We start from the raw sequence: 10,817 nt of genomic DNA on the forward strand, positions 1-10,817 counted from the left end.
CGAAGTATTATTTATGTTGCACGGGGTGATCCTTTAGGCTAAAAAACTTAGGACCCCCTTCTCTTCTTTATTCGTTTAACATCTAATATAGGTTTAATAGTTATATCCTTGTAATCCTTACTTCTCATTGTGTTAATAAATTCATTTGATCTGTACTCTCTTTGTTTATCTTGCCTAATTATAATCCACATAGTCTTAAGTTCGACCGGGACCCACAGTTGTGGACCTCGAAGAGTGCCTAACACCTTCTCTTTGAGGTAATTTGAGCCCTTACCCGATCTTTGGTAGCGTTGACTAGTCAAACAGAGTTATCTGCATGATAGGTGCCCTAACGCACCTTACAAATCGTTAGGTGGCGACTCTTCTCTTCTTTAACACTCTATCTCCCATCCAAAAGAGTTGTCACGACGTCGAAAGCCCGCTTTCACGAGAAAATGGGGCGCGACATCATGGAGACTCTGCTAGGGATACTTAGGCTCTTACTATAATGAACTTGGCTTATGTGGATTAGTTTTCTTTGTTATAAACGCACATTTCTTTTCCATCTTTATTTGTTAAATTTTGCTATTGCATGCAAATCCCTTTCCCGTTCACCTTTACTTGTTTAAACCCAGTACAACATGCACATCCCTTCCCTTCTCCACCTTTATTTGCTTAAATTTGTTATAACATGCACATCCATTTCCCTATTCGCCATTATTTGCTCTAACCGCTCTTCATTTGTTTAAAAACTTCTATATCATGCCTCTCCCGTCCCTACTCCCTTGCTTGCTTTATTACATTCTCATTCTGACTTCTTATGCAAAAACTATATTTTAAGTTGCTTGGAAGACGGCTTGTACAATGTTTATTGTGTCATGAAAACATCAAGAGAATTGTGGAATACTCTTGAAAAGAAGTACAAGACTGAAGATGCTGGACTTAAGAAGTTTGTGGCCGCCAAATTTCTGGATTTCAAAATGGTTGATGGCAAATTTGTCATAACGCAAGTCCAAGAATTGCAAGTTATTGTTCATGACCTCCTTGCTGAAGGTATAAGCCGGTCAATATTTTTATTCAAGATATTGATTATTTTACTAATTATAAATTTATTATTGAAGGTATGGTCATAAATGAAGCATTTCAAGTTACGGCATTTATTGAAAAGTTGCCTCCGCTGTGGAAGGACTTTAAGAATTACTTGAAACATAAGCGTAAGGAGATGACGCCTAAAGACCTTATTGTTCGTCTACGGATTGAAGAGGACAACAAGGCTGCTGAGAAGAAGTCCCGTGGTAACTCAACAATAATGGGAGCAAATATTATTGAGGAAGCATCTACAAGCAACAGCAAGAGAAAGAAGTCGTCTGGTCCAAAGAATTACCCGAGCAAGAAGAAGTTCAAAGGTAATTGCCACAACTGTGGAAAGGTTGGACATAAGGCTATGGACTGATGTGCACCGAAGAAGGACAAGAAGAAGAGTCAAGCAAACATGGTTGAAAAGAATGATGAAATGGAGGACTTATGTGACATGCTATCTGAATGCAGTTTGGTAGGAAATCCCAAGGAGTGATGGATTGATTCTGGAGCCACTCGACATGTTTGTGCTAACAAAGAGTTATTTGCCTCTTATGTTCCTGCAGGGCCCGACGAGACTATCTTTATGGGAAACTCCGCAACGGCAAAAATTGAAGGAGTTGGGAAGATATCTTTGAAGATGACTTCGGGCAAAGTTGTAACTCTAAACAATGTTCTTCATGTTCCTGAAATTCGCAAGAATTTGGTCTCTGCTGGACTTCTTATCAAGAATGGATTTAAGTGTGTCTTTGTTTCTGAAAAAGTTGTAATAAGTAAGAATGATGTGTATGTAGGAAAGGTTACCTAACTGAGGGCCTTTTCAAGTTGAATGTAATAGCTATTGATATCAATAAAGTTCAAGATTCTTTTTACTTACTTGAGTCAAATAATTTATGCACGTTTAGGTCACATCAACTTCAAAACTATATGAAAAATGATTAACTTGGAAGTATTGCCTAAATTTGAATGCGATAATTTCAAATGTCAAATATGTGTGGAATCTAAGTATGTTAAACATCCTTATATGTGGGTTGAAAGGAATTCAAATCCTTTAGACTTAATTTACACAGATATTTGCGACATGAAGTCAATACCATCTGGCGGTAGAAAAAAGTATTTCATAACTTTTATTGATGACAGTACTAGATATTGCTATATTTACTTACATAATAGTGAAGATGAAGCAATTGAGACATTCAAGCAATACAAAAATGAAGTTGAAACACAACTAAACAAAAAGATCAAAATGATAAGAAGTGATAGGGGTGGTGAATATGAATCTCCTTTTGAAGAAATATGTTTGGAATATGACATTATTCATCAAACAACTGCCCCCTACTCACTGCAATCTAATGGAATTGCGAAAAGAAAGAATAGAACGTTAAAGGAGATGATGAATGCCTTGTTGATAAGTTCGGGCTTACCCCAGAACTTGTGGGGGAGGGGGGGAAGCTATTCTTACAACCAATCAAATACTCAACCGAGTTCCCCATAACAAAACGCAATTCATTCCATATAAAAAATGAAAAGGTAGGAAACCCAACTTAAAATATTTTAAAGTATGGGGCTGTTTGGCTAAAGTGCAAATTCCTAAACCCAAAAGGGTGAATATTGGACCGAAAATAGTTGATTGCGTTTTCATAGGATATGCAAGAAATAGTAAGGCATATCGTTTTCTGGTTCATAAATCAAAAAATCTAGACACTCATATTAATACGGTAATCGAATCCGATAATACTGAATTCTTTGAGAATATTTATCCGTATAAAAATGAATGTGAGTCGTCTAGTGAAAAATCTAAGCGACCTCGAGAAGAAGAAAAGGAAAGTACATTTAATGAGAAAATCCAAGAGGTAGTAAATATCAATGGACAACTACTTCCTTTGGACCAGACTTTCTGATATTTTTGTTAGAAAATGATCCTCAAACGTTTAAATAAACAATGTCTTCCTCGGAAGCACAATATTGGAAAGAGGCAGTCAATAGTGAGATAGAATCCATATTAAGTAATCATACTTGGAAATTAGTTGATCTTCCTCCAGGAAATAAACCTTTGGGTTCTAAGTGGATTTTCAAAAGAAAAATGAAAGTTGATGGTACTATTGACAAATATAAGGTAAGATTAATTGTCAAAGGGTTTAGACAACGAGAAGGTCTTGATTATTTTGATACATACTCACCGGTAACGAGGATTACATCTATTCGGGTGTTAATAGCGTTAGCCGCCATGTATGGTCTTGAAATCCATCAGATGGATGTGAAGACAGCCTTTTTAAATGGATACTTAGAAGAAGAAATTTATATGGAACAACCTGAAGGCTTCATGTTTCCCGGAAAAGAAAAGAAGGTGTGCCGACTTGTTAAGTCACTTTACGGATTGAAACAAGCACCCAAACAATGGCATGCAAAATTTGACCAAACAATGTTGGCAAATGGATTTAAGATTAATGAGTGTGATAAATGTGTTTACATTAAAAACACTCCAAGACATTGAAGATATAAATGCTACTAAGTGTATGCTTGCTAGCAAGTTTGATATGAAAAACTTAGGAGTTGCTGATTTAATTTTAGGAATTAAAATTCATAGGACTCTTCAAGGATAGGCATTGTCTCAATCTCATTACGTTAAAATGGTACTTGAAAAATTCAAGTATCTAGGTCTCAAAGTCGCAAAGACCCCGATTGATGTAAATGTGGTTCTTACAAAGAATCTAGGTCAAAGCAAATCTCAAATGGATTATGCTCATGTGTTGGAAAGTTTAATGTACATCATGAATTGTACACGTCTTGATATAGCTTGTGCAGTAAGTAAACTGAGTCGTTACATAAGTAATCCCGACCAAACTCATTGGATGGCAATGAAACGAGTTTTGGGGTATCTAAGGCATACCCAAGATTATGCTTTGCATTACAGTAAGTATCATGCGGTAATTGAAGGATATAGTGATGCAAATTGGATCACTGGGTCATCAGAAACAAAGTCTACAAGTGGATATGTTTTTACAATTTGTGGAGGAGCAGTTTCTTGGAAATCATCCAAACAAACATGCATTGCTCGCTCTACAATGGAGTCTGAGTTTATAGCTTTAGATAAGGCTGGAGAAGAAGTTGAATGGCTTCGGAATTTCTTGGAAGATATTCCATTTTGGCCCAAACCAGTGGCTCATATGTGCATACATTGCAATAGTCAAGCGGCAATAGGAAGGGCTAGAAGCATTATGTGTAACAGATAATCTCATCATATATGACGAAGATATAATACCGTTAGACAACTACTCTCTAGTGGAATTATCACAATTGACTACGTAAAGTCAAAAGATAATGTGTCGGATCCACTTACAAAATGACTAAATAGAGAGGCGATTGATAAATCATTGAAGGGAAAGGGACTATGGTCGAGGACAAGTCATTGTGGCGGTAACTCTACTTAGAAGACTGGAGATCCCAAGATCTAGGTTCAAGGAGATCAAACAAAGTCATTAGTGACGGTTCAACATTGTCAAATAAAATTTTGGTCTATTCTCGTGATGAGACAATGTTCAGTACCAAGGATAAAACGTTAAGGCTTTTTAAGGGTTTCTAAGTTTGATACAGAGTATATAAAATAGTGTATCTATGGGATAACACGTTTAGGAATCACCTATATAAGTGTGAAGTGTAAGCCGCTTCAAGGAGAATTATGTAAGGCCAGTTCTCTAAGCACTTATAAACCAGGCGGTGTTCATGGCTGAAACGAACACAACAATGAGAACCAAAGGCGGTTAAAGGGCTGATTGTGTAACTTATGGCTGTCTAAGTATATACCAAAGTTCGACAGTTCAAAAATATCAAATTTACCGATTGACCGAGTATAACCGACATAAGTTCACTATGAAAAGTTCAAAGGGAAACCTACATATCCAGATGCAATTAATCCTTGCTTGTAAATCACACAGATTTTCATGCATGCATATTTTCAGATAGCCATTCCACATTCAAGTGGGGGATTGTTGGGTTTTTTTATCTAATTATATAAGAGGTGTGAATGGAAAATGGAGGGAAAAGATTAGGAGGAAAACGAAAAGTTTGAAATAGTTTCCTTTACTAATGCACTTTGTCCCTCATCGGAAGAAGGAAAGAAAATCTGTGTGCCTATATAGAGAAGCACATCTTCTAGCTCTTAAATAGTTAAGAAGAAGTGGTGCCTCGCACCGTCATCGTCGTCGCTTGCTCGGCTCGGCTCGGCTCGGCTTCAGCTTCGGCTTCGAATTTAGATACGGATTTGGTGATTGATAATTTTTTGGACCAAATTTATTTCCCGTTTTCCGTTTTTTATTTTTCGTTTTCCTGATATTTTCGCGCGGATTTTATTTCACGGATAATTTTCTAACGACTAACGGTCATTTTTGAATTCGCGATCAAACAAAAAAGTTTTTTCTGCCGAGACAGTACCTCATGTGAACGGGTACTTTCGCACCTATTCAACCCAAACTGTTTGGCTATAAATTCAAAGGTTTGGTCTCACTTTCTGACGACCGGAATTTGCATACTCTCCCCTTTCTCTTCTGCATTTCTGCATTTATTTTCCAAAAGCAAAAACATAAACATCTGTGTGGTTTACTGTCATTTGTTGAGTTCGACGAAGTTCTGTAATTTCTATTGCCGGAATTACAGAATAGTTATTCCGTTCTATCCTGAGAGGAATTAATCGTACAACCTTGGGCAACAGTGAGGGGAATAAATTCCTTAAGGAAACACAGTTTTCTGTTGGGCTCGAAATATTATTCATTTTATTCTATTTCTGTCTTTGATTTCTGGTTTCATTTTATTTTGCAAAAATTATATTTTCGAATTCAGATACTAACAGTTGATACACTCATTGTCATTTATTTTGATGTATATGATGTAGTTTTGAAGAGTGCCTTGATGAACCCTATCAGCAGGAATGCTACAAAGCAGTGACGTAGGATCTTTAGAAAGGTACTGGAGAGTACAAACTGAAGATCCAAAAACTCGAAGAAAAATATTACTCTGCTGAAAAGGAGGTTGAGGCATTGAAGGAGAAGCTTAAAGAAGTTGAGGAATAGAATAGTAAGTTGCAAAATAAATTCAATTGGTTGAAGGAGAGAATAATTGGAGAAAATGACTAAAGAACTAAGTGACTAGGCAAAGGGGAGATTAGTGTTGTTTATTTTGTTATCGGCTTTTGTGGCAGATTAAAAAATGATGTAGTTGTATGTTGAAGAACTTATTTTTAGTTTGATGTAGTTTATTTTTATGAGTTTTGTGTATCTAAAAAGTTGATTGCTCATGTTTTTAATCTACTAGATTTGAAGAAAAACGCATGCCATTTGTACATATTGATTATGGACTCCCGGTTAGCCGACTATCAACTATTTGTCGAGTATGTATGAAATTTATGACCAATGTGAAAATAACGTGTTTAAAGCAAATAGGAGTTGTAGATACATAAGATGGGGAGGAAATAATTATAGACTTCCAATGTAGTCGATTTTCAATTATTTGTCAAGTACGCAAAAACTTATGAGCAATATAAACATAACGAGTTTAAAACAAATAGGAGTTGTAGATACATGATATGAAAAGAATGAATACAAACTCCTAATTTAGTCTATTACAACATATGCGAGTTTAAATTTACAGAATGTGCACGTCTAGATTAACCTTAATCTAATCCTGAACCCTAATCCTGAACCCTGAACCCTAATCCTGAACCCTGAACCATCAATCCTATCAATAAACATCCTTGATAGTCGATTATAAAATGTCGGTATCGCACACAACTAACGTTGGAGTCGAGCAGAAACTATTGGTCGCATAGTGATAAAATTAATGATTAACCTTAAATTAACCATAAAATTAATAAAAATATTATATTAACCCATGATATTTATCATTTTATAATGTCGAAATTTATGGGAATGGATAAATTTATAATACTACTAAGGATCTACTTATTCTAGAAGCAATGACTTAACATTGTGTTATGAGAATAGAACAGACATCGAGGATATAATGAAAGTAGTGCTTATTCATTTGGAGTTGTAGATACAATTTGGAGATGAAACGTTTCGTGATACCATTGTAGATTAAAGTCAATTTACAATATGCAATGATTTAGAAATGTGTTATCATAGAAGAAATTCTAGAGATGGAACATTTTCATAGCACAAACAATGTCACGTATTGAGTAATGTTGATACTTGCTTTGACTTGACTTATGAACAGTAAGCAATGTATGACCCAACCCCTTTTGAATATCATGAGAGTAGTCTAAATTTATTATCAATAATTTTACACAATAAATATATTGAATCAAGTTTCTGTAATACTGCGACTATTGGTGGAGAATAGACCTATATTGGAGTTAATTTTATTTGACCCTCTTGTTATAAAATATAGCTCAAAGTAACAATATAGAACAAGGAAAAACAAGCTAAGAGATATAGAGAGAAAGAGAGGAGAGATTCTTATTTCTTCTTCAATTTCTTCAATTGTGTGTATTTTCCTATCTATTACCAGGCCTTTATATAGGCATGAAAAGTGAAGAAAAATATGTCATTGAATATGTCATTAAGCATAGAAATATGTCATTAAGCATTTGAGAAGATCATGGAGGAAGAGTAGACATCCACCATAATTTGATTTTTCTTATAACACTCCCCCTTGGATGTCCATAGATAATGTGCCTTATTAAAATCTTATTAGAAAAAAATCCTATGGGAAAAAAATCCTAGTGAAGAAAAAAGAGTACACATGTTTAGAAATATACCTTTTGGTTGCCTTGTTAAAAACCTTGCAAGGAAAACCCAGTGGGACAAACCTTGTAAGGGGAAAAGAGTACAACGCGTATTAACTCCCCCTGATGAGAGCATCAATTCACATCCTTGAGCCTTCGCATCCCAATCTTGTACACTAGTTTCTTGAATGTTGACGGCGGTAGAGATTTGGTGAACATATCAGCCATATTATCACTTGAACGGATCTGTTGCACATTAATATCACCATTCTTTTGAAGATCATGTGTGAAAAATAACTTTGGTGAAATGTGCTTTGTCCTATCCCCTTTTATGAATCCTCCTTTCAATTGGGCATGTTGCATTGTCTTCATACAAAATTGTAGGTAGTTTGTCATACTTCAAACCACATTTGTCTCGAATAAAGTGTATTATAGACCTCAACCATACAGATTCTCGACTTGCTTCATGAATAGCAATTATCTCAGCATGATTAGATGAAGTAGCCACGATTGATTTCTTAGTCGATCGCCAAGATATGGCAGTGCCTCCATATGTAAACACATAGCATGTTTGAGATTGAGCCTTATATGGGTCAGATAAATACCCAGCATCGGCATAACCAACAAGATCGGGACTGCAATCATTGCCATAAAATAATCTCATATCGATAGTCCATTTTAGATACCGCAATATGTGTTTGATTCCATTCTAATGTCTCCTTGTAGGAACAGAGCTATATCTTGTTAAGACATTAACTGAAAAAGTTATGTCAGACCTTGTAATGTTAGAAAGATACATTAGTGCACCAATTTCACTAAGATATGGTACTTCGGGACCAAGAAGCTGTTCATTATTTTCATGAGGTCGGAATAGATCTTTATTTATATCGAGTGATCTAACAACCATCAGAGTACTCAATGGATGTGCTTTATCCATATAGAATCGCTTTAAAATATTTTTAGTGTATGCTGATTGATGGACGAAAATTTCATATTTCATATACTCAATTTGTAGACCAAGATAAAATTTTGTCTTTCCAAGATTTTTTTATTTTAAATTCTTTCTTTAAATAGTCTACTGCTTTAGGAAGCTCCCTTGGAGTTCCAATGATATTTAAATCATCAACGATCATAACAAATTTAGATCCGGATCTTTTTATAACGACAAGGATAAGTTGAATCATTCTTGTACCTTTCTTTCAACGGGTATTCACTCAGGCGATTATACCACATGCGCCCTGATTTTTTCAATCCGTATAAGAATTTTTGAAGCTTTATTTAATAAATTTGTTGGAAACCTTAATATGCTTTAGAACAATTTAAATCCTTCAATGATTTCCATTACACGCATATCACATTTTTCTTGTATTGCCAGATTAAAACCTGAAATGAGGACATCCACCACTGGAGAACATGTCTCTATATAATCAATGCCAGGATATTTACAAATTTTTTTGTGACACAAGTCATCTTTATGTCTATCGACTTGATCTTTTTTTCCGCACAAGAACACATTTATATCTCCACTGGATTTATACTTTCAGGTGTTGGGACTATCCATCCAACTTTATATTTTTCAGGTAAAATCAATTTTCATTGCGTATTTTTCATTTGGCCAATCATTTATCTGTCCAAATTTTATGACAGATTTGAGATCAAGTTCCTCGTCAATATTAATAATATTGAGCGCTACATTATATAAACAATATCGTTGACGATCATTTAAATCGGTTCTACTATTACCCAATAAAGATATAAGTTATTGAGATCTCTTTATCTTATTATTTTCAGGTGCCTGAGCCTCTCCCTTGAGGTCTTATGAAATGTTATGTCGTGGTGCTCTTCTAGAGCACTTGCCTCCTTATTATGACCATCTTGAACATTTGCTCATCTCCATCTTCAAGGAGTTTTATCTTTGGAACCGATTAGTCTATTATGCTTCATGCATGCCATAGACTCTATTCATTATGAACTTTATTTTATTTGGAACATTAGCAGCTGAATATGACATTTAGCTTTGGGTCAGAAAATACACCTGGCAATATTTTGCAAATGAATTATCACTTGAACTTCAAGTTCACTTTTTCTCGTACGAGGATTTAGATGTACTCATAATAATTTATTACATGCATTACTTTTTCAGCTGCCCATTTTCTTCCCCTATTGTTGAGATCACCAATACATATCCCTAGCCTTATTTGGGGGTCCATCTTTGTGCATTATGGTGGAACAATTAAATCATATAGCACATTCATATTTCTAGATGGAAATTATTTGGTTCCTGACCCTGAACCGATTGTGATAGGGAGAACTTATCATAACTTGGCTAGATGTGTACAAGTGTTGTTGTATATTAAATAATACATCACATACCAAATTTTATTTTGGCAGTTTTGTTCTCATAACCAATGGTTTAGATATAATTGGATGCATATAATTTCTGCTAAACCGACTTGGATTTAAACCAGTATTATCAAGATAAATCATCATAATTTATATTCTGGAACTGTGCTCTAATAATTTGAGCAATCAATCTTGCAAAAGCCAAACTGCGAGTTGATAACAAATGCACATGTGACCAAAGAATAGATGCATCTATTAAAATTATATAATAGTAAACGGTCCACATGGCAGGTGACTGGGCCCATATATTTATCATCTTTTATTTATTTCGGAAATCAAGGGATTCAATCCCAACCTTAACTGGTATATCATGAGACTAAGCAGCACAAGAGAATTCTTGAAGAATCTTTTATTTCTTCAATATATGCCAATGTAATTCTCAATTAATTTTTTGCATCATAATTGAACCGGGATGGTAAACCGGTCATGCCAACTAATATTTGTTTCAGTAAACCTCTAGTTTACTTGTGACATTATGATTCCATCATCATGCTTATATTTGTGTAGTACAAATAGAAAGAAAATCGGGTAACCTTTCACATTTACCCGTTATGATTATAGAAATATGAAAATATTTAATATTTCTTTCATTTATAGTCTCAATATGCCAACCACTTTG

General features: G+C 34.9%; 2 protein-coding genes across 2 annotated transcripts; both read left to right on the forward strand.

Moving 5' to 3' along the window:
* Positions 1-502: 502 nt before the first annotated feature.
* LOC117277967 (uncharacterized) lies at positions 503-1,835 on the forward strand. The gene is made up of 2 exons (XM_070175523.1): positions 503-1,032; positions 1,101-1,835. The coding sequence occupies exons 1-2, from the start codon at positions 858-860 to the stop codon at positions 1,430-1,432; spliced, it is 507 nt and encodes a 168-aa protein (XP_070031624.1). The 5' UTR covers positions 503-857; the 3' UTR covers positions 1,433-1,835.
* A 1,851-nt stretch (positions 1,836-3,686) lies between these two features.
* Positions 3,687-4,289, forward strand: LOC138892670 (secreted RxLR effector protein 161-like). The gene has a single exon (XM_070176405.1). The coding sequence runs from the start codon at positions 3,687-3,689 to the stop codon at positions 4,287-4,289; it is 603 nt and encodes a 200-aa protein (XP_070032506.1).
* Positions 4,290-10,817: the final 6,528 nt, after the last annotated feature.

The sequence above is a fragment of the Nicotiana tomentosiformis genome, chromosome 5, assembly GCF_000390325.3.
Source record: "Nicotiana tomentosiformis chromosome 5, ASM39032v3, whole genome shotgun sequence".
NCBI lineage: Eukaryota > Viridiplantae > Streptophyta > Magnoliopsida > Solanales > Solanaceae > Nicotiana > Nicotiana tomentosiformis.

What these genes read in the sequence shown, in the direction of transcription:
- LOC117277967 (XM_070175523.1), top strand. Translation starts at nt 858, where the DNA reads ATGAAAACATCAAGAGAATTGTGGAATACTCTTGAAAAGAAGTACAAG. An exon ending in TCATGACCTCCTTGCTGAAG is followed by an intron (nt 1,033 to 1,100) that starts GTATAAGCCGGT and finishes TTATTATTGAAG; the next exon opens with GTATGGTCATAAATGAAGCA.
- LOC138892670 (XM_070176405.1), top strand. Translation starts at nt 3,687, where the DNA reads ATGGTACTTGAAAAATTCAAGTATCTAGGTCTCAAAGTCGCAAAGACC.